Here is a 27,755-nt window from a genome sequence, read left to right on the forward strand (position 1 = left end):
CCAAACATCATCCTTTTGGGTTTTTATGCAGGCTTCATTGTTGTTGTTCAGTCACCGAGCCATGTCCAATTCTTTGAGACCTCACGGACTGTGTTATGCCAGGCTCTTCTGTTTTCCACTATCTCCTGGAGTTTGCTCAAATTTATGTCCATTGAGTCGGTGATGCTATATTACCATCTCATCTTCTGCTGCCCCTTCTTTTGCATTTAATGTTTCCCATCATCAGGATCTTTTCCAGTGAGTCAGCTCTTCCCATCAGGTGGCCAAAGTGTTGGAGCTTCAGCAACAGTCCTTCCAATGAATATTCAGGGGTGATTTCTTTTAGGATTGACTGGTTTGATCTCCTTGCAGTCCAAGAGAGGGTTCATTGCATAATTGTGATTGAATCATTGGCCATTGGTTGTAGATTCAACTTCCAGCCCCTGTCCCCTTCTCTGGAGGTCAGGGGATGGGACTGAAAGTGCTAAACCTCTAATCATATGGTTGGGTTCCTTGGCAACTTAACCTCCATCCTTAGCCACTTTCTGAAAGTCACCTCATTAACATAGCCAAAGATCTCTGTCACTCTCAACACTTAAAACAATTCCAAGGGTTTGGGGGGGTTGTGAGCTACAAACTGTGGATGAAGAACAAACATATATGAGAAACATATTTTGGCCATCTGAGTGGCCAAATATATATTTCTCATAAATTGTAATATCTCAGTGCCCCATTGGGAAGAGTGCTGAATGAAAAGTTGGAACTTTTGAGCCCCCGCCCCCCTACTACCCTGGCCCAGGCCTCCATATCTCTTATACTATTGTATTATCATTCTTTCACTCAACCTCCCTAGCTGTGAAATCAGTTTCATGGTGACTAGAAATATATGTATCCGAGCAGACAATCTGCCTGGTAGAATAAGGCTCATTTGTGTTATTAAGAGTGTGCACTCGCACAGCTTTAGTAGTTCTGATGTTTCTCTAGCCAAAATCACTATCCTGAACTCCCCATCTATCCAGGTAACATCATAAAGATCTCATAATCAACATGTCCCAAACTGAACAAACATCTTTTCTCCAATAATTGGCTCCAGTCCATCAGCGAAGCAGGAAACCATTGCAAACCTCTTCCTCTCTCTTACCTCTCACTTCTAATTGGATGTGAGATAATCCAAATGTCATGGATCTTAGATAAGACTTAGCTCTTTCCTTTCTCTTCATCCCCACTTTCAGAGCCCCATTTCAGGGCTCTTTTGTCTCTGAACAACCTCAGAAGCCTTTGATCTCTGCTAGCCTCTTGCATGTAGCTTTGTCTTCCATCTGCTTTGCGTCTTTCATACTTTTGTCAGAATTTATTTCTAAAAAGTGTAAATCAAATACTAGTCCACATTCCTTGGAATGGTGCCCATATTCTAAACAGGGACCACTTCTATAGCTCAATTTGTCTTAAACCTTCTTACCCAACTTTAAACAAGACTTTCAGCTCAGTGACCACAGCAGTCACCTTAAGCATCCCTAACACTGTGTGTGCCTGGAAGGGTTTTTCCTCTGTCAGGAGCCTTGTCTTCCTCATCTTTGACTCCCTGTTGCTTAGCGGAGTGTGACAAAGAAAGGTGCTCAACAAACATTTGCTGACAGAATTGTGTATATACATAACCTCTGAACTAATATGTTAACATGCCATTAGGGAGACTTTTAAAAATTGTTTCAATCCTATAGTCTTGGAAGTAGGACTTCGTACTTTTTTTTTTTTGACTAAGGAAAGATGATCTTAACTAAATGGATGGTTTGAATAAACTTATTTTACCAAGTTTCTTTCCATGTGTTAGTCCACTAAGGCTGCTATAGATAAAATCCAGAAATTAGATGGCTTAAACAACATTTATTGCTCATGGTTCTGGAGACTGGCGAGTCCAAGATCAGGGGGCTGGAAGACTCTGTGTCTGGTGAGGGCCTGCTTTCCCCCATGTTCTCGTATGGCAGGCGGTGAGGTTTCAACATATACATTTTGGAAGGACACAAACATTCAGTCTCCTGTACTCTACTGATCTATTGAGTTAGTTATGCATAATTTGTTTCCATTTTAGTTTTTTACATTTTAAGAGGTACTTTCCTGAGTTGTATAAACATTATTTATATTCTTTTTTGTCATATGTTTCAGTTTCATGCTTTAAATGGCAAAAATATTTGCAACTACCAGCTGGTCTGTGACAGTGATGTGAACCTGCAGAATAAAGAGTCTGTGATCCACTGTCTGCAAATCTTGTCCTCCTTCAGGCTCATCATGCAGGTGGCTTTGCCACAGGAGCACCTGTGCTGGATTATCTTCAATGGTATATATCAATGTTCAATATTTTATTTTTCATTGTGTCTTTCAGGAAGTCATTTAAATGCCAGGTTCAATGGTGACTTGATTACCTTATGATTTAGATAATGTTCATTTCATAAGAGGACACTGGTGGGCTTTGTTACATTTTTATCACATTTTAGTTTGTCCTTATGAGCAGGGACTCATACAGCAAGTGTGTGGGTTTTCTGCTCAAGGGAGGATCAGAGCTGTGGAGATAATCAGTTTCACATATAAACAAAATAAGGGGCCACAGTTAGTAAGTTGATATTGGGTTGGCCAAAAGTTCATTCATGTTCTTCTATAACATCTTACAGAAAAGCCTGAACAAACTTTTTGGCCAAATAATTCTAAGTGGAGAAGGATCAGAGGGCCCTTGCAGGTTAGATTATTTCTAAGCATCATCTACTTATCAGTCCTCTCCTCAAATATTTTGGCCAGTGACTAGGGCTTCCTACATATCAACCTTCTCTTCCTACTTGTTTTTGAGTGAGGAACTCTGAGAATGTGCATGTATATGTGTATATGGTTTATTTATATACATATATATGCATTGTATAGATAGACATATGTATGCATTATATATGTCTCATAAAATGAATCTTATCTAAATCTTATCAAAATGTAATTGTTTTTTTTATTTTAAGAGTTACAATTTAAATTCAACTTAAATCTCTTTAAAGTTACAATTTGAAGTTATAAGGAGTAACTTGCAATATTGTTCACTGGATCACATATTCTTGTAAGAAAAAGAATGACAGTCTGTTCTGAGTTTATAAGACAAGGGCAAAACAACTTGAAAGAAAGCATATTGGGTTTTCTCTCATCCATGGCAACTGACAGTATGTTTCCTAGTCTTTTCCTTCTTCACTGTCCCCAAATAATTTTTTTGACATTTTGACTGTAATCAGACCTTACATTTGCTACCGAAATGAGAGTGTCTCTGGGAGACATTTTTCAGGCCAGTGATTGTTAAACTTTTGCATCCCATCATCATCAGAGTTGCCAGGGCCATGTCTCCGGGAGAATTGCTCATGCATCTTGCAGGGACTGAGCCAGAGCAGAGCTTCTGTGCTCAAGAAAGGGCGATAGACCTGAGGGTTGGGCCCTGGGGTCAGGCTCTGCTTAAGAGGTGGAGATGATGCAGTGTGACTCCCTATCTGAAATGCTTTAAAGATTCCCACAAAACCACCCCCCTCCCATTTTCTTTTTAAAAAAGATAGAACAGTTCTTGTGTCTTCCACATCCTTATTCTGCTGTGTGCTTTTTCTTTGGCATCATGTTCTAGATTTTATCCTGTTTCCTAAATATTTTCCTGCTCAACACTATGATTTTAGAATCTAGCCATGTTCCTATATGTAAACCTGGTTTGTTAACTGCCTGCTGAATTGTATTCGGCAGAGACCCATAATAAGGATGGGCACCTGGTTTGCCCTGCCTCTCTAAACTTACAGATAATTCTGTAGTGAGTATCCTCACATCGGTCCTTTTATGGACCCGTGTGAGAGTTTTCTGGGATGTATGCCCAGGAGTGGGGTTGCTGGACTGTGGGAGATACATGCACTTAGTGTCATCAGTTGTCATCCTTGTTTTAATTAATTCATCTCAAACTTAAGTGCCAGGCATTGTTCTAGGTGTTAGGGATACAGGAGTGGACAATACATTAAACCCCTGTTTCTCATGCTGCCATATAGTACTTCAGAGAGATGATTAACAAATCAAAACTAAGTGATGTGTCAGGTGGTGATGAGAACTGTTTGTGTGTATGCTTAGTCATGTCTGACTTTTTTGTGACCCCATGGACTGCAGCCCACCAGTCTCCTCTTCCACTGGACTTCCCAGTCAAGAGTACTGGAGTGGGTTGCCGTTTCCTTCTCCTGGAGATCTTCTCAACCCAGGGATCAAACCCTCATCTCTTGCATTGGCAGGCAGATTCTTTTACCACTGAGCCACCTGGAAAGCCCCTGATGATGAGAGCTATGGAGGGAAATAAAGTCTAGAAAGGGATTAGTGAGAGTGATGGCTGGTCTGGGGCCTGGGCTGCAATTTTAAATAGAATGGTCAGGGTAGACCTCACTGGAGATTTGAACAAACACCTGGCTGAGACATCTGAGCATTCAGGGCAAGGGCATTCCGACTGGGAGATTAGCAAACGCAAAGCCCTTGTAGTTTTAAAACTTTGGAATTTGAGTTGTGAAAAAATGACCTGCAGTCAATTTCTTAAAATATATTTGAACTTTCCTGCTAAACATTAATACTCTTTAATTGACTATTATACAATTATAAGAGTTGGTTTCTTAAGTTATTTAATCAATCTTGGTTCTTTCACAAAATCTAACTGGGTAAATGAATATTGGATAATATTGGATAATATCTGACTTCCCAACTCACCTGAACCCAAATCATTTAAGCCTTCAAATAGTCAGATTATTTTGGTGGTGGCTGTCTTTGATGAAAAGGAGTCACATGTCAAGGAATCACTTGTCACAAGTCACAAGTCACTCTGTATCAGGGATTTGGGTAAAATATCAAACTAAGTTCCAGAGGCATTCTGAGATCATAAAGATTCAGTCTGTGCTCCATTTTGAACCATTTACTCTGTCCATTGGGCTTCTGCAGTGGAATCTGTAAGCCATGCCAATATCCTGAACCATCAGGGAAGAATTCCATTATGGTCAGGATGCACTGGGGTGCAAAGATTAAAGGTACATCTTTGAAGTACCAAGGGCCCTTGTTATTCTTGAGGGTGGTCTCCCGGGGCTTTCTGAAGCCCCCCAGTTCCCATTGCTGAATGTGGGTCTTAGTTCCCTGCTCATGCCTGTGTCATGTGTTTGGTGAAGAGTCACATGTCTCCTATGCATGTCCTCACTAGGCGATTTTTTTCCTAAGTAACCCAGTTATACAGATCAGGTCAACAAAGCCAAGTTAAGAATGCTGAGCCTGAGCTCTTACTAGCTGAGGAATTTTTCCCTGCTGGATCTTACTGGAGATAAACAATTCTACGTCATGAAAGCAGGCACATTAAGAATGCTGAGGCCCTGAATGCGAAGGACTTAATTGCACTTTCTGTGAACTTTATGGTTGTTTAAGTATTTAAGATTTTATTCAGTATATTTTGGTCACTGATTTATGTCATGTTTGTTATGCTAGCAGGTGTATTGTAATCAAGGGATGTGTATTTTGGAGCAGGTGCTATTTTCTCAGAAGCTTTTTATGTTTAAAAGTGAACATAGGATTTGTAATTGTTGAATTGTGGCAGTTATGAATTTTAGATCAGATATTTAGATTCTTGCCATTATAATTAAATGCCTTTTTAAAGCATGCTATACTGTCTTTCTGAAGTGGCTTAGCAGCAGCAGCATACTGTCTTTTGGGTTATGTTTATAGCCTGATAATATGTTTTCTATGTAGAAAGATATACGGTGATGTCATTCTCCACTTGTCCTCCAAATGCTGCCATGAAATGAGCTGTCTATCTTCATTTAATTATTGGCCTGATTTAAAAAATGATCGTACTTGAATGATCTTACATAGGAGTTAGAAATGGCATTTTTCATCAAAGTGCTTATGGGATATACTTAATAATGGGATAGATATTATATGAAACAGCAAATGAATATAATGTAACCTATTATGCATTATGAGTTTTAAATTATGAGTTTCTTTGTTGAGTATTGTCTTATATGATTAAATATGTATTCTAGTCTTATTTGGAGATAAATCTTTAGTTATGCAACTGTGAGGAAACCATGGGAACCAATAAAATTTTATATGAATTAATAAAACCACAAAGTACATATATTATGCTCTTAAAATATCCTTTTGTTCAGTATATTTCAAAACTTAAACTTATGTTTTGCTATGGAGCTTGATCTACATTTTATTGGAAGAGCTTGGACTGTAACTTATGGCCCTGATACTAGCTGGCTAAACAAATACCTCAACTATGTCCCAGTCATGAGCTGGCTTCGTTTTATAGTAAGGTTTGGGTTTCCCTGGTGACTCAGAGGGTAAAGCATCTGCCTACAATGCAGGAGACCCGGATTCGATCCCTGAATCCAGGGATCCCCTGGAGAAGGAAATGGCAACCCACTCCAGTACTCCTGCCTGGAAAATCCCATGGACTGAGAAGCCATGGGGTCGCAAAGAGTTGGACACAACTGAGCGACTTCACTTTCACTTCTCACTGACCAGTACTTTAAAATGCCTTTAAAGTAAGACTGAAAGTTTCCTGTGTTAACATTTAAAAATATGGTCGTATTAATTCTTTTAAAAATTTAGCTGCAAGTTACAAAAAGTTTTATAATGATTATAACTTCGGCCATTATCAGATTTTCTCATGAGAGAGTCATTTGTTTTGGGAACTACCAACTTAAACTATAGAAAGTGGAATGTAAAGTTCTATCATGTGACTATAAAACATATTAATCTTTTTCTCCATCTAGGTACCATTTACATTTATACTATTTGCAGAAAATTGATGATCAGAGGTCATTCTTCCAAGGTATGAAATTTACTGTCAGAATATCTTCCCCTGTATTTCCTGGTTTTCTTAAGGCTTTTGTTAGCATTGAATGCTAAACAAAAAAAATTTAATGACTTAGTGTCACAAAAGTTAGTGGCTGTATTTGTATTACTAGGTATACTGTTTTTAGTTTTCCTTTAACATGATCATAAATAAAAATGTAGGCAGTAAAGTATTCATGAAAAGAATTTCCCAAATGGATAGATATTTCTCCAGGGTCCCTCAGTCTTTCAGGTTAGTTGTAACTTGTCAATATGATACTGAATATCCATCTAATAACTATATCTCTAGGTAGTGTAGCCATCCATTCTAGCTTGTCCAGGACAGTTCTGGTTTATGCCTGCTGTCCTGGAGTAATTATTAATAGTGCTCACTTTTACTTTTAAAAGTATTGTAGTTTGGATGGTAAACTATGGTTAGCCTGTGTGTGACTTGCTGTGGAGCTCGGACCACGTTTGCTTGAAGAACTTGGCCTGTACTTATGGCCCAGATACTTGATGGGTGAACAAACACTTCAGCTATGTCAGTCATGAGCTGACGTTGTTTTTAGTAAGATTCGCACTGACCAGTACTCACTGCTTAGTTTTAGCTGGAGGGAATGGCTTCTGTTGACTTTCTTACCATGTTGGTAGCACCTTTGTCTGCAGGAGACATATTTATTCCCTGTGTTCACTAACCAGTCATTGGAAGGTAGGCCAAGAAAGGACAATATTCTCTCCTTGGGACCGTGCTTGAGTTGTTTCTGGCATTTGCAACATTGCTATTTGAGTCTTCTCTGCTGCTGCTGCCATTGCCTTCTCTGTGAGTCTTCTCTATTGTATGTAAAAACTTGCTCTGAATATTTGGACACTCGGGGCAGATATTATTTTCCTTATTTCCTCAAAACATAGCCAAGTATCTTAAAAACTGACAACACTTAAAAAAATAGATGCCAAGATATTTGCATGCTTAACAGATAGCATTAATTGTGTGTTCTCTCTCTCTGTTTTGTTCCTTGTATTTAAAAGCTCTATTACTGACAGTGACTTAACAAACTCTATGCCAGCTTTTTGAGTGTGAATTAAAACAAGGAGAGGCGGTACCATGCATAATTTAAATTTGGCCTACAGACTATTTCAACGATTCTCTATTCAGTTCCAGATGATTTCCTGAAAGGAATTTAGGAAATCTCCTGTTGTGCTTGCTGTGGCAACAAATAACTGCTCCACAGAATCACAATGGTTTGGTCTGCTTATAACATTCGTCTGACAAGGCTTTGAAGGGCAGAGATGTCTGTGCCAACATTTAACTGTTGGTGTTTGTACTTGCTAATGCTGAGGGAATTTTGATTTAACGTGATAGCCATCTTAAAATAATTTCTTATTTATAATCTGTGTAAGATTTCTTCTCTCCCCCTCATATAACGTGAGTTTCTCATTGACAGAATAAGGAAGGCCGGAAGGAGGATCATTTCATAGACCCAGTCTTGTGGAGTGGGAGTTGAGGGAGTGAGGAATGCAAGAATTTTGGGATGGTGGGTGGCTGCACAGTTGGCACTTGCAGATCAGGCTGGAATTCTTTCAATGTATGTTCAGTGTAATAAGATTCAAGGAAATTAATTTTTTACCCTGAAACTCACAAACCCTCGGCTGATGAGTCAACTCCTGAGCTGAGACTCTACATGGACTCGATGGGTCCGTTTAATGGGGACAAGCCGTTGGCAGTCCGGCACCATCTGAATGCTCCTGATTTTGTAGCTACTTAAGAGTTCAAATCCATTACAGTTCAGAACAGAAGGAGAAACAGACATGGGGTCCTCAGGTTTTTAGTGGTGTCAACCCAGAGCAATCTAAACTATTCCTATAGGATTTGGTAATTATGATTACCACTTGTTATTATTGATTATTTATCGAATCCCTACTATGTGCTAAGTGCTGTGTGAAGGGCTCTGCATACACAATAATGCCTTGGTAGTCTTACGAGGGTAAGACCTTAAGACTGTCATCACCGTCCTTTGTTGAATGAATGTTTACCATCTCTCAGGTATGCTTCTAAGCCATTTTCATATATTACTCATTGAATTCTCACACCAGCACTTGGAGAAGGTAGCGTTATCACTTTCATCTTACAGATGAGGAAGCTGAGGCTTGGAAGGGTTAATTTGCTCAAGGTTGCGTATCTAGTTAGGATAGTTAGAGATGTAGCTGAGGCCAGAGCCGATGCCACTGTGTACTGGCCCTCAACCCCATCAGAACAAGGCGAGTCTGTTGACAAGTTCCATGACCCACCCTGTTTTGGTTCATCTCTGCAAATGGAGGAGTTGTATGGAAGCTCCTGATACAATGTTGAAATATTTTCTCTTTTATTTATTTGGCTGCACTGGGTCTTAGTTGCGGTATACCGATTCTTTATTTTAGTTGAAGCATGCGGGATCTAGTTCCCTGATCAGGAATCCAACCTGGGCCCCTGCATTGGTAGTGCAGAATCCTTGCCACTGGACCACCAGGGAAGTCCCTGAATATTTTCTGACATGACTCTGAAGGTGTCCTGAAGACCAAGACTACTCAGGGCTCTTCTGAGATGGGAAGCACTTTTGAGCTGAGGCAAGGCCACCAGCATATACTTGGCGAATGCAGCGAGGGCAGTTTTCTGAAGCCTGTTTCTCTGAAGACACGTGGCCATTTGCTTTCCTTTATGGTAAAGGGTGTAGTTTCTTCGAAGGCATTTGCAACTGTAATATAGTATTCAGCAAACATTAAAGAATTCAGTAGAATCTATTCATTCTAAAAAAATGTTGATTTCTGTTTCACTTTCCTATGAAGCTGAAATTGTTTGATCACATTTGTGGCTTGAACAATGGTTGTCAGATTCTTCCACAGACCATCACATAAAGTTCAGGTCCAGACTTTAAAGTTCCTCTCTGCTCCCCTCAAAGGCTGTAAACCGAAATAAGCGACGCTGCACTGCCATCTTGTGGCTCAGCTGGTTAATCCTTGTGTGGTTCTTCCTACCGGACCCCTTAACCATGCTCTTGCTAGGCTCCTAAAATTTATTTTTTTCAAAGTTTTGTTCTGTTTTCTTTTAATGAAGAGACTAGTCCTGCTGCAATCATCAAATTTTTGTTAATAGAGATAATTCTTTCTTTTATGGGCGAGAAAAAAATGCTGCAATCAAATTAAGTAGTTTTTTTTTTTTTTGAAATGGCATTTCAGCTTTGAAACCTGAACGATGGTTTCTCAGAACCCTCAGTGAAATGATGGCTTTTCTTCTCTTCATTGTAGTTGCCCCATGTAGTGGGAACAATCCTGCTTCCCTTAGGAGTCCAGAGACCCGAATTCCAGCCCCAGCTCTGTCACTTCCAAGCAGTTTAGCCTCTTGGAGTCAGATTAGGTTACTTTTAAGGTTCCGTCTGGCACTAAAATCTGTGGTGTGGGATCTTTTATACTAAATCTGAGACCACACTCAAATATTATGTGAACAACTGGTAATTGTAGCTAGTTTTATTTTGAAGTATGAAATTTTGAGTACTAGGAATCCTGAGAGCTTTGAAAGCCATGTGGATATAAAGGGGGAAAAATTTGTACATGATTTGATCCCACACCCCGTAAACCACAACTATATGAATGCAAAAATCCACAATAGGATTTCTTTATAGCAGATAACGTGAAATTCAGGAATTTTGATAACTGTTAATTCCATTTTAGTTCACAGTGTGGCAAAATTAGCAAACAATGACAGAAACAATTAAAGCAGCAATAAAGCAACCCCAGGTTGACTTAATAGAGATATAGGGACCAGAACCAGAGAGTGAGAGTTTGTGGTCTAGTCATATACTGTTCAGGGACATTGACCACCTTAAATAATACCATGGAGTCGGACACGACTGAGCAACTGAACTGAACTGAACCGAAGAGAGGGAAGCTCTGTCCTGGGAGGATAGAAGTGTTTGGGGATCTTTGTCCTGGAGAGTGCTGGGGGAGTGGGCAGGCTGCATAGGTGCTTTCAGATTCTTGGAAGGCTGTATAATTGTCAAGTTGAGTCTTGAGTGGTCTTGGGCTGTTCTAGAAGGCATAACTAGGACGAATGCACTAGAGGTGTATCAAGGTGGTTGCATTTCAGGTTAAAGAAGATCATGTTTAGAAGTGTCTTCTTATGCAACGTGGTACATTCCTTGTTGTTTGTGGGCAGAGGAGGTGAGGGACATCAGGTAGTGGTGCTGGTGATGTTGAGGGAATGAAATTAGATTCTTAGCCCTTTGATGCTATGATTACTAGAAATATGTAGCATCAGGAACTGAAACTTTTCAATGAAGGTCTGTTGTCAATCAATCAACAGAAATTTGTTGTTAATAACAATTGCATTGTTGCAGTTAGCTCCTTGGGCTTCCCTTGTGGCTCAGCTGGTAAAGAATCTGCCTGCAATACAGGAGACCCTGGTTTGATCCCTGGAGAAGGGATAGGCTATCTACTCCAGTACTTTTGGGCTTGCCTTGTGTAGCTCAGCTGGTAAAGAATCTGCCTGCAATGTGGGAGACCTGGGTTTAATTGCTGGGTTGGGAAGATACCCTGGAGAAGGGAAAGGCTACCCACTCCAGTATTCAGGCCTGGAGAATTTCATGGACTGTATAGTCCACGGGGTCACAAAGAGTTGGACACGACTGAGTCACTTTCACTTTCATACCTTTCATAATTAGCTCCTAGACTAGAGTTGACACTTGGTAAATGTTAATAGGAATAAGCTGAGTTCATAGGACTCTAGGAGCTAGGCAGGAATACATCGTAAAGTAGCTAACTTGAGATTTTGAGTTCTTGAAATTCTTCTTTAACTTTTAAATGCTTATTTTTTAGTTGACTCATTATTTGTGTATTTTTAACGTCAGTGACTTGTGCTCACGATTCTTCATTTGATTATATTGAATAAAAATTGGCATTATTCGCTTAAAATGAAGACATTCAATTGTGCCCTTTCTGATTCAGGCCTTGGAATACCTCCTGTGGGCCAGTATATGTATGGAGTCCTCAGTGCCTCTCCTGTCCATCAGGTACTTGACGTGGAGAGCTACTCTTTACACAGCTGTCTGCCAGTGCTACTATGACTGCCAAGCTGGTGTCCCTGGAGAGGTAGGCTACTTTTGGGGCTTCTCAGGTGGCACTAGCAGTAAAGAACCTGCCTGACCATGCAGAAGATATAAGAGATGTGGCTTCAGTCCTTGGGTCTGGAAAATCCTCTGGAGGAGGACATGGCAACTCACTCCAGTATCCTAGCCTGGAGAATCCCATGGACAGAAGAGCCTGGTGGGCTACAGTCCATAGGGTTGCAAAGAGTCGAACACACTGAAGCGACTTAGCATGCATGCATGCAGGTGACTTTTTAATTATGAGGATGCTAATACTTAAAAATACAACATATTCAGCATATTCTTCATTAGATATGTGGCAAGAAAACAAGCAAACCAACAAAAGCCAAAGAACTGCAATGAAGCAAAGATACAAGTCCCAGGCTTTATTTGCAGACATTTGCCTGGCTTCTCCATCCTGTGAATCTCCTGCTTTTACTTTCTGCTTCCCCATTTATTCTCCGTTCACTTCCACCATCTTTGCTTCTTTTCTGAATAAGATCTCTAATATCTTCCCTTCCTCTTTATATTCTTGTATGCAAGCCACTTTCCTTCCCTGTTTAGTTTTTGTTTTCCATGCTGCCTGCTGTCTGTTTGTTTTGTTTTTCTGTTTCCAGCCACCACTTATTTAGTATACTCTATTTCTTATTTTTCCTCTTTTCCTGTATATATTTTTGATTCAATATTTGAAATGTAGCTTAACTGGTTGGGGCTTCTATTGACCTATGCCACATCTCTGTGCAAATGAAATCCGGTACCCTCACTATAGTATGTAGTACTCTGCTTGTCAATAGACCTGTGAGAATTAGAGACAGGCATTCCTTCCTTTGGACTTCCTCGTGGCTCAGACGGTAAAGCGTCTGCATACAATGCAGAAGACCCAGGTTCAATCCCTGGGTTGGGAAGGTCCTCTGCAGAAGGAAATGGCAATCCACTCCAGTACTCTTGCCTGGAAAATCCCATGGATGGAGGAGCGTGGTAGGCTACAGTCCATGGGGTCGCAAAGAGTCTGTACCAGTGTGCATAACTTGGTGAGTGCAGTGGGGTCTGGATTTCAGCAGAATAGCTTAATTCAGTCCTTGTGGGATACTTTTCTAGCCTAGGATACATTCTAGAAACTACTCACCATATATGCAGAGTTAGTCTTAGTGTACTAGTGGTGGCATATTGCTATAGCTATTAAATTTATCAGGGATAGACACATTTGCATAGTTTTAACCACTGGAATTTTTTTCTTATTGAAAAATGTAACCCTTTATGTTATTGTTATGTTCTAGAAACATCTTCATGAAAAATCATAAATAAAATGCTTGAAAGAACTGCTAAAATAAATTACAGGAATGAAACTTTTTTTGCTATTATGTCTATCATAGCAATAGAGAATTATAATAATGGTGATCTGATTAAATAAGCAAGCCCACCTTCTTCCTTTCCTCAGATATTAATAAATACTTTCTGTATGTTGGGTACTGGAAATATAAAAATAAGGCCCTTTAAGGACCTAACAATTTAGTTGACAATGTGTACAGTTGAATAGATAATACAGCTGGTTTTGGTGGAAAAGTTAGAATTTGAGAGGAGCATGGAGGAGGGGTGTATGTGTATGTACGTGCAGGCATGTTCAGTACCGGAGAAGTGATCATCTATAAGAAGCTACTCTGTAACCCAAAATTTGAATTTCCTTACTTTTTTGAATTTCCTTACTTTTCTGAATTCTAAAGTTAGTATAGCCAACATTTCATTGACCTTACATTTACGGAAATTAGTGGTGCTTCTAGGAAATGATTGACAGGTCAGCTACTATGTTCTTAAAAAGTCAGCATCAGCCTAGAGTTTAATTCGCAAATTAAATCAAATGTCTGGGAGAGTAAAACATACTCTCTTGATACATTTTTAATCACTGTGCTCTAACGCCTTATGAATTAAATTTATTTTAATTGCATGTAGGCATTTGCTCGACGTGCCTTAGCTAAAATTGATGAGTTACGGCAACTGGAATTAATGAGTTCCTCACAACCACAGGAAGAATCCAGAGAATATTATAGAGAGGCCACAATAAAGGTATAAAAATTTCATGAGATAAATCCGCTGTACTCTACAGATGATGAAGTACTTAATATCAGTAGTTGAGAAGGTGTATCCCATTGATACTTCATAAGTAATTCTTCTTTTTGAGGCAGATGGCAGTCATGATCTTCAAAAGAGGAGTATTTGAATCTAGAAGGAAAAACAAAAGTTTCTTTAGACCAAAGATAAGAGTTAACATAAAAGAAGCACAAACTGTAAGTCTCAGAATATCTTCTGTGTTTCAGACTATTTCTACAGTGTTTATATTATACCTCTGTGTCTTTTAATGCTTGGTCATTAGGCTTCCCTGGTGGCTCAGATGGTGTAGAATCTGCTTGCAATGCAGGAGACCCAAGTTTGATCCCTGAGTCAGGAAGATCCCTTGGAAAAGGAAATGGCTACCCACTCCAGTACTCTTTACTTGGAAAATCCCATGGACAGAGGAGCCTAGTGGGCTACAGTCAATGGGGTTGCAAACAGGCTTACAACTAACACTTTTACCACTCAATATTAAATCCTGCACCCTGTCTGTAATTACCTAGAGGGGTGGGATGGGGCCTGGGTTGGAGGGAGGCTCAAGAGGGTGGGGATATATGTATAAAAGCTGATTCACCTGTTGTACAGCAGAAACCCACAAACATTGTAAAGAATATTCTTATCCTTCAGGTAAAAAAATCCTGCCCCCAATCCCTGCAAATAGAAGAATGTCTTCCTAATTTGGACATGGTCTTGTTTCATCCTTTCCTCAGAGCTTTTGTACCTTCGCATAATCCTCATTTTGTAATGTTAAAGGGCAAGAAGCTGAAGAAAAGCCTGGGAAAGTTTCAAATTTACAGCCTTCTGAGTGAGACTGCAGAAGCCTTTTGACCACTTGGTGTCAGATTTGAAGGTGTTGAGGATGGAGAGGAAGTGGAGGCACCTTTTCTTACCAATTTCTGGTTTCATCTTTGGGAGCATTTAGGATGTAGGTTGGGCTTCCCTCATGGCTCAGTGGTAAAAGAATCCACCTGCCAATGCAGGAGACATGGGTTTGATCCCTGATTAGAGAAGATCCCACGGAGAAGGAAATGGCAACCCACTCCAGTATTCTTACCTGGGAAATCCCATGGATCGAGAAGCCAGAGTCGGACACAACTTAGTGACTGAAGTAACAACAACAGGATGTAGTTGCACTGGAGTAGTAAACAACCCCCATGTCTCAGGGGCTTTAAAACAAAATTTATTTCTCACTGGAGTCAAATGTTATTATGGTTATCTGCTCATGACTGATGCTCAGGGCCAAATTGAGAGGTGGTCCTCATTTGGAAAACTGCTGGGTTGTTCTGCCAGAGGGGACCTAGGGGAGCTGTGGAGGACTTCACGTAGGTAGTGATACTCAGTATGGAAGTGACTACAGTCTTCTTTCTCACAAGCCAAAACCCCTCACAAAGCCCCTATTGGCCACTTGTATGTTTGGCCAATTGCGCTAAGGGAGGAGAGTGGGACATAGATATGCCTGTGGGATCTTCTGCCCTTTCTCCCTTCTGCCTTTTTCCCTCTCCCACTGTCTTCTCCTTGGCCATTCGGAGTCTCAGTGTTCCTTAAATCCCAGCTCTGTATATCTTTGCAGTGCCCTGTGACTGTTCTGGATAGCTGTAAACTCTTCTATGAGCTTATGTGTAGGGATTGAAAATGAAAGTGGAGGGGAAGAATATGAACACTTTCTGACAGAAGAGATGTAGAATCCCAGAACCTGGAAGGGATTTTGGAACTCATTTGGGTCAGTCCTTTTCTATTACAGATGGGAAAAATAAATACCAGAGTATTTAAGGCAGCTACTGGCAAGCCTTGAACCAGAACCCAGGTCTCTAGCCCAGGGTATTCTAAATAATCCAATGACTGCTCTTCTCTTTCCTCATTTCTTCTTATAAACATTCAAGAGGGCTTCTCTTTTCTTTTAAATGAATCCAAATACTAAATGAAAATATTATTTGGACACAGTAACTTTTCATTGCTACTTAGGGTCAGTGATATATTGACTGGTGAGCCCAGACATACAGTTCATACATCTTTTTAAATTGTACCCCTTCCTGACCTATGGTGTCTAACTGGTCGAGGGTGGTAACCTGCCAAATTGTAGATAATCCATTGGATGAGCTGTTGAGTAGCCTGCATCTGATATCATTAAGTAGTAATGCTATAGTGTTTGTTAGAGAGCAGGGGTCATATTTTGCAGAATGTTCTGCTTTATTCTTATGAAATCATTTTATTATGTTTCTACAAAAGAAAGTGATTTCAATATGCATTAAATCTATTTTATAAAAAATTTCTGAGTTTGTAGGTCAATTGTTAACTTGCAGTAAATCATTTGACTCAAAGGATTGTTTCGTAGGACTATTAATTCAGACTTCTGATGATTGACCATTTAGTGATTCATTCAATAAATATTTTAAAGTAACTTCTCTGTGAACAAAATATGTAGAGGTTACATTCTAGTGGAGAAATTACATAATACATAAGTAAAACCTGTGATAAGAATTAAGAAGGAAATAATGGTGGTGATTAAATGAGTTACATGTAATGCCCCTAGAATGTTCCTGGCAAATGGTAGCTCCTTAGTAGTATTAGCTGTTACTGTTATTTATTTTTCATTCATTCATTTAGTAACCATGTAGCAAAGGCCTACTGTGGTCCAAGAGTGGTGGCACATATTAATAGAAAAGATGAAGTCACTTTTCTGTCTTTTTTGAGTGACTTTGAAATAATAAGCAGGATTTTACTGGGCAGGGAGAACAGGAAAAACATTCTAGGTAAAGGACAAGATCATGATAGTAGTTTGGAGGCAGAAGTAAGCAAAGACTTTTGGCACACAGTGAGACAGTGTCATTGAGCTTGAACAGGGTGGGTGTATTATGTTGAGAAATTAACACAGTAAGTCTCATGGCATAGATCTCATGGGAGCCATGGTATTCAGGATTGGAACTTACTGCATGGGTTGTATCATTCAGCTTCTCATCCATCCTGACATTTTAAAAGATGTCTAGTATACCCTAGGCATAGCTCAGTTGGTAAAGAATCCGCCTGCAATACAGGTGACCCTGGTTCAATTCCTGGGTCGGGAAGATCCCCTGGAGAAGGGAATGGCTACCCACTCCAGTATTCTGACCTGGAGAATTCCATGGACTGTATAATCCACAGGGTCGCAAACAGTCAGAAATGTCTGAGTGACTTTCACTTTCACTTTTCACCCTAAACAGTACATGTACTAGATTTGTCCAGTACTTTTTATTACTAGTATTTTAGTTGTTTTCCAATCCTTGGCTCTTATAAATATTGATGTAGTCAACATCTTCAAGTATATTATTTTTTCCTTCTTTTGTTTCCTGTGGATAAAATTTAAGGCGTAGAATTTGAGTAAAGTTACAAACACTCTTATTTCTCTTGATGTATATTACCAGATTGAATTTCTGAAATGAGTTCTCCAAGGTGACAACCTGCATGTGCCAATTTCACCATTATCATTTTGATATTATATCTTAATTTTTAAAATAATTAAGTTCTCATAAATGGCTTGTTTTAACTTTATTGTTTTGATCCAGCTTTCCCTTACATTTGTGTTTACTCTTTATATTTTCTTTTTAGGTGAATTATCTTTCCCAGTCTTTGACCATTTATCTACTAGAGATTTTAATTTTTGAATTGTATTTGAATGGGCTCATTCTTTTTATAGACATTAATATTTTGTTTGTCATGTTTGACAATTCAGTGTATTTTTATTATATTAGCTTTAAATCTTTTTATAGATCTTTTAAATATTTAAATTTTAAAATCATTTGCTTATTATTCATCTATAGATCTGATAAATATTCTAGTTCACTTTTTGTAGTTTCTCTACAATAGTTTAAAAAACAAATTTCACTGTAATCTATCTGAGATTTACCATTTCATTTTGAATACTTCTAATTATTAGAAGTTTATTATGTTGTTTAACTATAAATTTTTAAACCTCTGTTTTAACCTATAGCAAATATCTTAGAAGAAACCCTGACCTCTGTTTGTAAAGCAAGAGGCCTGAAGTTCAAGTTTTATTGAGTTTTTTTTCTTAATTGGAGTAAAATCACTTTACAATGTTGCATCAATTTCTGCTGTACAACAAAGTGAATCAGCTATATGTATATATATATAATCTCCCTCTTGGATCTCTCTCCCACCCCACCCCCATCCCACCCCTCTAGGTCATCACAGAGCACCGGGCTGAGCTCCCAGTATTATATAGCAGTTTCCCACTAGCTATTTCACACATGGTTCAGATCAGTCACTCAGTCATATCTGACTCTTTGCAACCCCATGGACTATAGCATGCCAGGCTTCCCTGTCCATCACCAACTCCTGGAGCTTGCTTAAACTCATGTTCATCAAGTCAGTGATGCCATCCAGCCATCTCATCCTCTGTCATCCCCTTCTCTTGCCTTCAATCTTTCCCAGCTTCAGGGTCTTTTCTAATGAGTCAGTTCTTCACATCAGGTGGCAAAGTATTGGAGTCTCACGGTAGTAGTGTATGTATGTCAATCCTAATCTCCCAATTCATTCCACCCACCCCTTCTAGAAAAATGGTACGGATGAGTCTATTTACTAAGGTTTTTTTTTTTTTTTTTAAACTTATCAGTCAACCTAAGGGTTGAAAACATATAGACTCTATTAAGCAGGGAAGTTGGTGTTTGGAGAAAAATGGTCCAAAGCAGCTTTATTTCTGCTTTTGCTTTTTTGTCTTCCTCACTTTGCCTCAGGAAGATGAATGAAGCAAAGAAATCATGGGAAATGTGGATGCCCGCTAACTGGACATGGGTTCTAGAAAAGCCAACTAAACCAATCTTTCTTATTTCCTGGTAATCTAAGTACAGAGAACAGGTCATTAGTCAGAGAGAAGAATGAAGTGTGTAGGTAGGCCATCTGCCAGGAGTGAAATCCCTTCAGGCCGACACAAAGTAGAGTGACAGGAGAGTCCCATGGGGCTGTGAGTGGCACCTGCTTCTTTGTATCCAGTTGGTCAACTCTTCTTTACAGTTAGCTGCCGTAAGACCCGTTACTTATGCTGTAAAATATTATTTCCAACCTGAGTTTGGGGACCTTCTTCATTAGAATTTCTACCCGGTTTCTAAAAATGCTCCACCCAGACTCACTGACTCTCTGGAGATTTGGTTGGCAAATCTAAAAAGCTCTCCTGAGAGATTCTTAGGCAACTCGAGTTTGAGTATCAGTTTCCTCAGGGCTGTAATTAAGTCACCTCAAAGCATGTGGAGACCAATGCTGTTGTTTATTAATAAAGGGCCTTTGTAGGCTGTGTTGGAAACACAAACATATAAAGAAAAAGCAAAGTCTTTGATGTAATGGTAGCACAACATAAACTTTAATAAAATCTGGAATGACACCTCAAAAACGGAAATCCTAGAAGCGGCTGTCTCGTCGACAGGCCAACCACTCTCTCTGTTAGCATTAATAAAGTGCACCTTACTCATCTTTGCCTTATGCCATCAGACATTGTAGAACTTTAAAAAAGTGGGCTGTATTTTTTTTTCCAGATGCCATGGCCACGTACGGTCACAGAAAAGCTGCTGGAAGAGTTGTTTGACAGCACTGCCTCCCGGTTTCTGGCTGTCTTGGAATCTCTCTCTGACTCAAATCGGCGAGTACTACAGACTGGACCTGTTTTTACAGATGAAGTAGAAGTTCGTGATGTTGTCTCAGAACTATTTATGGCAGGAAAAGAACTTTTAATAAGTAAATAAGTTATTAAAATAGTATTTTGTAAAAAATAAGAATTCTATTTTGTGGTAGAACATAAGAAAAATTTTAGCATGGTATTTGACACGTAAGAAACCAATACCAATTTACTGACCTTTTTTTCTTAAAGATTTCTTTTTTTGATGTAGAACATTTTTAAAGTCTTTATTGAATTTGTTACAGTATTGCTTCTGTTTTATTTTGTATTTTTGGTTTGCTAAGAGCTTTTAATTCTGAATAGTTGTTGAATTTTATTAAAACCTTTTTCTGTTTTTTTTTTTTGAGATTTATTGAGTTCATCAAATGGATGAACTTTTTTCTGAGTTACAGTGATTACTTATATAATCTGTAACCACTCCGTATTCACTGCATATTTTTGGAATAATCTTAATCTGGAGGTGAAAATTATTCTTTTGATATATTTCTTGGTTTTCTTCCTAGTGGCTAGTGTTTCTGTTAATGAGATTTCTTTTTTACAAAGTCCTTTTTGGATTTTCCTCTCAAGGTCATGTTGGCCTCAAACAAAAGTTGAGCTTTCTGCCCTCTTTTTCTATTATCTGGAAGAGTTTTTGTCAGATTGGTGTTATTTCTTTCTGAAAGTTTGAATTTGCTGGTGAAGGCATTTGGTCCTGGAATTTTTTCTATGGAAATGTTTTTAGCTATGGATTCCATTTCTTCTATAGATATAAAATTATTTAGAATTTCATTTTCTTTAAAAAAATCTTGTTTGGTAAATACTACTTTGATTTTGTCTATATTTTCAAATTTTCATAGAATAGTTTATGACATCATCATCACCTTCTGTGTGTGCTAAGTCGCTCCAGACGTGTCTGACTCTTTGCACCCCAAGCACTGTAACCCGCCAGGTTCCTCTGTCTGTGGGATTCTCCAGGCAAGAATACTGGAGTGGGTTGCCTTGCTGTCCTCTGATCTTCCTTACCCAGGGGTCGAACCCACGTCTCCTCTGTCTCCTGCATTGGCAGGTGGATTCTTTACCATTAGCACCACCTGGAAAGCCCTGTCATCTTCTAAGTGAGCTTAAAGATGTGCATATGTGTGCATGTGTGTGCCTGTCTGAGGGCAAGGAGCCTCTGTACTGCAGTTCGGTCTCATCTTTTCTTCACGAGGAAGAAAAAAGGAGAATTCCTTTGACTTGCCTCACCCATACCTGAAAATTTACCTTCATCTGTACCTTTCCTTTCCACTGTCTCTCACTGAAATGGAAGGGATGTTCTTCCTCCTCCCCTTGAGGTCTTTGGACCATATCTCTGCAAATTGCCCCTTCATCCCTATCCAACTTCCTCCCCGAATTTCTTCCTCTTGTTAGAGACAGATTTGTTGAAGGAATTGCCTATGTTCACTGTCCCATATTCTTCCCCTCCTACTTATACTTGGCAGTCTGCTGTCATGGACAGAGAATGTCGTGGACAACTTCCTTATTGTTCAGTTGAAAGTCAGTGCTTTTCCTCCCTTTGCTTTCTGTAGTTGTTGTTGTTGACACCTTCTTTCTCTTTAAATACTCTCCTTTGCAGCCTTTTTTCCCACCTGCCCTTCTCTTACTTGTTGGGGGTCTTTGCTCTTCTATTTTTGGCAGCCTTCCATTGCTCACAGCTGATCCACTTACAGTGCCTATGTGATGACTCTGAAGCTATGTCCCTATTTTAGGTCTCTTTTCTGAGCTCCTAGTCTGTATATCTCACTGTGTATTTTGCTAGTTAACTCTTGCTAATTCTCTATTTTTGAGATTCCACATTCCTTCCTCTGGGTGGTCTTTCCTGACCGAACCTCCTACCCCACACCTAGGTTTGAGGCCCTTCTTATTTGTCCCCAGAGCATCCTGTGTTTGCCTACTAGGTTTTTAAAAAATTTATTAAAAAATATTTTTATTGATTTTATATTTTATTTTTATATTGAAAGAAAGTGAAAGCCACTCAGTTGTGTCTGACTCTTTGTGACCCCGTGGGCTATAGAGTCCATGGAATTCTCCAGGCCAGAATACTGGAGTGGGTAGCCTTTCCCTTCTCCAGGGGATCTTCCCAACCCAGGGATTGAACCCAGGTCTCCTGCATTGCAGGTGGATTCTTTACCATCTGAGCCAAAAGGGAAGTCTAAGAATACTGGAGTGGGTAGCCTACCCCTTCTGCAGGGTATCTTCCTGATCCAGGAATTGAATTTTTAAATTATGTTTTATTTATTCAGTGTGTTTTTGGCTGCTGTGCAGTGTGTGGGATCTTAGTTCCCAGACCAGGGATCAAACCTGAGCCCCCTGAAGTAGAGGCACAGAGATTTTTTTTTTCTTTTAAAAAACTTTATTATGACAATTTCCAAACACAACCAAAAGTAGAATGTACAATAAACCCTGTGTATCTATCACTGGAGGCACAGAATCTTAACCACTGGACCACCAGAGAAGTCCTTGCCCATTGCGATTTCGTGTTTTCCCCGCCAGAGTGTGAGCTCTGTGAAGGTGGGAGTTGTGTTTGCTTTTTTCCCTCGTTGTTTCCCGAGTGCCTGGCAATGTCTGATATTTAATGTTTAGTAAACATTTCTTTGCATGACTGACCCCTCTCTTTTCTTTTCTAGTGTCAAATATTGGTGCAGATGGGATACTTGATTTTCCAAAAGCACATCTTCTAGAACTTATTATAAAAAGGAAGAATCTTATTTCTGTGAATGCTGCTGTGAAATTTATAAAATTAGCTTTTATGTATGAGGAATGGAGTTTATTTGAATCTGCAGCTGGGCAGCTCCTTGATTTTCTCCAGGTAATACATGCAAAACAATTGCTTTGTTTTTATGGTATTAACATGATGTTGAAGTGCTAATTAATTTATGAGATATACTTTTCTTAGAGGCAGGATGACCCAGAGTCAAAGAAAGTGGAAAAGGATTTAATTCTTCTTGTTGCGATAGAACCTTTGATCAATGTAAAGAGAAACAAAGGTTTGATTTTTCCTTTTGACAACTACAAAGAAGGTCAAGTCTATGTAAAAAAAATTGCTGCTCACGGTGAGTGTTTATTTGCCTCTTTGAAAACTTAAGATGACTTTATATGCTCTCTATAGGTGAAATGAGAGAAAGAATATTCAAGGTAGAGGGAGCAGAAGTGTAAAGGCCCTGAAGTGAGAGTGTGCTTGGTTGTTGAAGGAATAGCAAGGAGGCACATGTGGCTGCAGTGTTCTGGTGGTGGTGCTGGTCTTTGAGAATGTGGTAGGAACTGAGGTCAGAGAAATAGCTGGGTGCCTGATCTTGCAGGTTCCTAGGCCTTGTACAGATGCTGGATTTTATTTATTTACTTAAAATTTTTTTTGTTGTTGTTCACACTATGGGGCATGCGGAATCTTAGTTTACTGATCAAACTCACACTGCCTGCGCTGGAGGCACAGAGCTTTAACCACTGGACCACCAGGGAAGTCCCTGGATTTTTCTGTTGCAACATGATTTTGGGTAGAAAAATGAGGCTCTATTTTAGCTGCTGCCTTGTTAATGAGAGGTCAGCAGGGCACTGAATCAGAGGTATCAGTTGACTTTGGCAAGGAAAAGTTTGCTGGTCTCCTGTCTCTTTCCAGTATGCAGAGTTTTCCATTCTAAAACTCAGTTTTAGGAGTTACTATGTATATAAATGAACATCTGCAGCCTCTGTCTTTTAGAGAATTATTTAATCTCATGTTTTATGTTTTATCACATGCTTAAGGCATTGCATGGCTGCTCAATTGTGGTAAATAATTTGTACCAAGTAATGATGCTTTTTTTTTCTTCTAGTGGTTTCTGAATAGATATCTTTGTTATTTTTATTTCAACAGTCACAGATGTTTTAATATTACAAACCTTCTCAATTCCATTATGGACATAGTTGGTATACAGATCATAGATAATGAAAATGATAATAGTCCATTTTAATTGAATTAAAGCCTACTTAGATTAGTTTTCAAATGGAAGCATTGAAAGTCTTATTGACATATTTGTCCAGATATCATTTTTGCTATTTTTGGATAATTTCTATGTTTCTATGCATTTTCTACTTGAAATTTTGTAACTTTTTTTTTTTTTTGCTTCATTTCCTGTACTTTATAAATTGAGATACTTGTGCGAAGTCTTGTGGATACTCAGAAGACGTTTTCCATTTGGCGACAACCTTGTATTCCTGTGTCTGTGACTCTCCGCAGGTGAAAAAGTTATTTTGGACAATTTGTAATAGTGTCAAAAGAGGCTCTTCTCCGTAATTTAAAGCCATATTTAAAAATCACAGTAATTTCACCTTGCTGAAATTCTATACTGTTCAGTAATTAGAATAAGACAAGAGTACTGGAGTGGGGTGCCATCGCCTTCTCCATGATGTCTTAGTTCAGTTCAATTCAAAAAGCATTTATTGAACTCTGTTATGTTCCCAAGCACTGTACTAAGGTACCGTGTGTACAAAATAAGTCTTAGAGCTGCCCCAAAGGAGCTCAAGGTTGGATATATTTTAATCATAAACTTAGTCTCTTTCTAGTTCAGCTATAATGAGCAACTTTATTTTCCTTTTGAAAAGAGCCAAAGTAACTGAACCAAGAGGAGATATACTCATGTTGGGTCATCTGTTGATATCCAGTGTGACGTTCTGTTTAGTTCCATCATGTCTCTCTTCCTCTCCTTATCTTTTCCCAGCTCTACTCTCCTTCTCCCCTTACTAGTTTCTCTACTCCCTGCCCATTCTTTGTTATTTTAAACCAGAGATTTTAAAAAGAAAGAAGTATACACTCCAAATCTGGATTGAAGTGATTGGCTTACATAACTTAAAAATATTTGGAACTTTTCTTTCCAAGAGAAGTCAAGTGACTTAGAGCAGTAAAGACTACTCTAGATAGAGCTAGACTGCTTATGTTTGAATCCAGCCTCTGCTATTTTATTTTATCTTAGGGAAAACCACAAAATTTGCTTGTGCTTCAATCTGCCTCATCTATAAAGTGAGGATGGTTGTAGCAGTATTCACTTCATAGGTTGTTGTGAGGATTCAATGAGTTGGTCTATATTTTAGTCCATTTGAGTTTCCATAATAAAGATACCATACACTGGTTGGCTTAAACAACATTTATTTATTATGGTTTTGGAGGCTGAGAAATTACATCGAGGCATCATCTACCTCCTGGTTCAGAAATGCTTTCCTCTTGCTGTGCCCTCACTTGACAGAAAGGAGTGTCTCATTCTCTTTCTGGGGCTTCTTTTATAAAGACACTATTCTAATTCATGAGGGCTCCATCCTTTTTTTTTTTTTTGAGGGCTCCATCCTTATACTTCCCAGTGTGTGTGTGTTAGTTGCTTGGTTGTGTCTGATTCTTTGAGACCCTATGGACTATAGCCCACCAGGCTCTTCTGTCCATAGAATTCTTCAGACAAGAATACTGGAGTAGGTCACCATTTCCTTCTCCAGGAGATCTTCCCAACCCAGGGACTGAACCTGGGTCTCTTGTATTGCAGGAAGATTCTTTACCATCTGAGCCACCTGAGCACCTCCTAATACTATCACTTCTGGAGTTAGGAATTCAACATAGGAATTTTGAGTGGCCATTCAGTTCAGTGCAGTATGTATGAAGCTCTGAGAATGTTGTCTGGCACACATTAAATGTCATATGTCCATATCTATATATCTTATTGTTCTTATTGATTTACTTTACCACTTTTGCTTTCAGAATGCTCAGCCGGATAAGGAAATCGTTGTGGACATGATAATGTTCCTGTGGCAGAAATGCAAATTAGGAATGCAGCGGGTCACTGTGTCCAAGAATGACTACGCAAAGTTTACCCAGAAGATCAGTACTAATAAAGTAGTTTTTGTTTCCCTTCATACGCTTTTTGTTATTGCTAATTTCATTTGTGATGCACATTTCAAATCTAAATTTTCCCTACTTACCCACCTGCATAATTACTATTCTTTAAATGTGGTAATGAGGGAACCTTTCCTTTAAGTGTATTCCCTGTACTTCTGCTCCAGCTTAGTTTTGGGAAACAGGGAGGTGTTTCAGTTTTTTCAGGGAGGAATAAATATGGTATGTTTAAAGGTTATGTGAACTTGAATAAATTCATTAAGAAAGTGAATAATAGAAAACAAATAGATAAGGCATTTTAGCTCCCTGGTAGCTCAGACAATAAAGCGTCTGCCTACAGTGTGGAAGACCCGGGTTTGATCCCTGGGTTGGGAAGATCTGCTGGAGAAGGGAATGGCAACCCACTCCAGTATTCATGCCTGGAAAATCCCATGGACCGAGGAGCCTGGTAGGCTACAGTCCATGGGGTTGCAAAGAGTCGGACATGACTGAACGACTTTGCATTTCACTTTCTGTAATAATACTCTATTTAGACTAAAGAGCTCTCTTATGGAAAGGAAAAAGTGGAGCAGGTCAATATCATAACCTAGAAACTTAGAAGAGAGTATTTTAATGATAACTCAGTCTTCTGTGATTCTGAAGCCTCCTAAGATTAGCTATATTAGGATGCATAGACGTAATTTTATCATATACTCTAATGAAACAATGATCTAGGTGCATAAATGTTGTTTTCCCATTTTAACTCCCAAAGTGTGATGGCTAATTTTATGTGCTAAGCTTTGAGATTATAGGCGTGAAAAACAGCTTCTAAGGCACCCAGTGTAGAGCCTGAAACACCTACTTCCCCCTCACTATTTGGGAGGATTTTGATAGTGATAGCCACTGCTGCTTTTTGAAGAGAGAATGACAATTTTGAGGATACAGATAATCTTCATTGATACATAAAAAAGTCAGATGATAATTTTCTGTTATAGCTATAGATATGCAGACTGCAAGCTAAATAATTCTTCATGAATATGTATAAACAGTGATCATTAACTGTCATCTTATTAGGATTATTGATTTTCTATTACTTATAATTAAGATCCACTGATAAAAAGGTGTTAGTCACTCAGTCATGTCCAACTCTTTGTGACCCCATGCACTGTAGCCTGCCAGATTCTTCTGTCCATGGGATCCTCCAGGCAAGAAACTGGGGTAGGTTGCCATTCCCTTCTCCAGGGGATCTTCCTGACCCAGGGATCAAACCCAGGTCTCCTGCATTTCAGACGGATTCTTTACCATCTCAGTCACCAAGGAAGCTAGTACCTGTGTAACATTATATTAGAAGGTGGTGATTTCAAGGAAGTACTCAATTTTATAAAATGTGACTCTTTCTACAATGTAGTACACTTTCAATTGATTTTACTGTGTATTTTCTCTTTTTAGTGGATTTATCTTCTGTGGCAGATAAATGAAATCATTCACTGCTGTAAGATGGAAGACATTGACGTTGTGATGGTGGCAGAGATCACGTTACGATTAAGTGAAATATTGGAGTCTTTAGGAAACCCAAGAAGAAAATTTAAAAAATTTCTAGGTAAGATATTGAATTAAAAGGCATGAGGTTATTAATGTGTATATATGAATATATAAGCACAAATTGTAATACTGTTTAACATCCTTTAATGGAAATCAGACATTTCAGTATTGTGCTTCATCAATGATTTATAATCAAAGATAGAAGTAATATAGATTCAACCAAGTTCATGTTAAAAAGTTATATGCTTTCTGGTTCAGTGGCAGATGAAAATCTTTGCGTCTTCTCACTCATATATTTCCCTTCTCTGTCCCTCATTGTCCACCTACACCACTCGCCCTCCGTCCCCATTCTTCCTTTTTTCTTTCCTCTCCTCCTTTTAATCCTACTTCCTCCTCTTCCATTTCCTGCTACAGTGTATACTTCTTGAAGGAAGAGAACGTATTCTGGTCACCATAATTCTTGACGCCATCATGCTGCCTGCCACAGAGGAAGAGCTGGAATGAGTGGATCCATGTCCTTCTACCTTTTGTCTCCTTTTACAGTCTCTTCTCTCTTGATTCCCTCCTTTGAAAATTCTTCTTTCTTCCTTTGTCCTGTTTCTTCTTTTCTTTTTCCTTTTTATCTTCTTCCTCTTTTTGCCCCCCTTTCTCACTCATT

The 27,755-nt window shown here is 39.0% G+C and overlaps 1 protein-coding gene and 1 non-coding gene across 2 annotated transcripts in view; one reads left to right on the forward strand and one right to left on the reverse strand.

The window, feature by feature from the left end:
* The window catches only part of CFAP54 (cilia and flagella associated protein 54), a 325,750-nt gene that overhangs the window by 16,039 nt on the left and 281,956 nt on the right, over positions 1–27,755 (forward strand). The window contains exons 4-14 of the mRNA XM_069585110.1: positions 2,140–2,311; positions 6,771–6,829; positions 11,806–11,949; positions 13,893–14,006; positions 14,126–14,227; positions 19,571–19,769; positions 22,356–22,537; positions 22,625–22,781; positions 23,853–23,938; positions 25,442–25,576; positions 27,005–27,155. Of these exons, the coding sequence (XP_069441211.1) occupies positions 2,140–2,311; positions 6,771–6,829; positions 11,806–11,949; positions 13,893–14,006; positions 14,126–14,227; positions 19,571–19,769; positions 22,356–22,537; positions 22,625–22,781; positions 23,853–23,938; positions 25,442–25,576; positions 27,005–27,155 (1,501 nt within the window). The remainder of the gene's footprint in view (positions 1–2,139; positions 2,312–6,770; positions 6,830–11,805; positions 11,950–13,892; positions 14,007–14,125; positions 14,228–19,570; positions 19,770–22,355; positions 22,538–22,624; positions 22,782–23,852; positions 23,939–25,441; positions 25,577–27,004; positions 27,156–27,755) is intronic.
* Positions 9,267–9,338, reverse strand: TRNAG-ACC (transfer RNA glycine (anticodon ACC)). The gene has a single exon. It is a non-coding gene; the product is annotated as a tRNA-Gly (tRNA).

Source organism: Ovis canadensis, chromosome 3, assembly GCF_042477335.2.
Source record: "Ovis canadensis isolate MfBH-ARS-UI-01 breed Bighorn chromosome 3, ARS-UI_OviCan_v2, whole genome shotgun sequence".
NCBI classification, from domain to species: domain Eukaryota; kingdom Metazoa; phylum Chordata; class Mammalia; order Artiodactyla; family Bovidae; genus Ovis; species Ovis canadensis.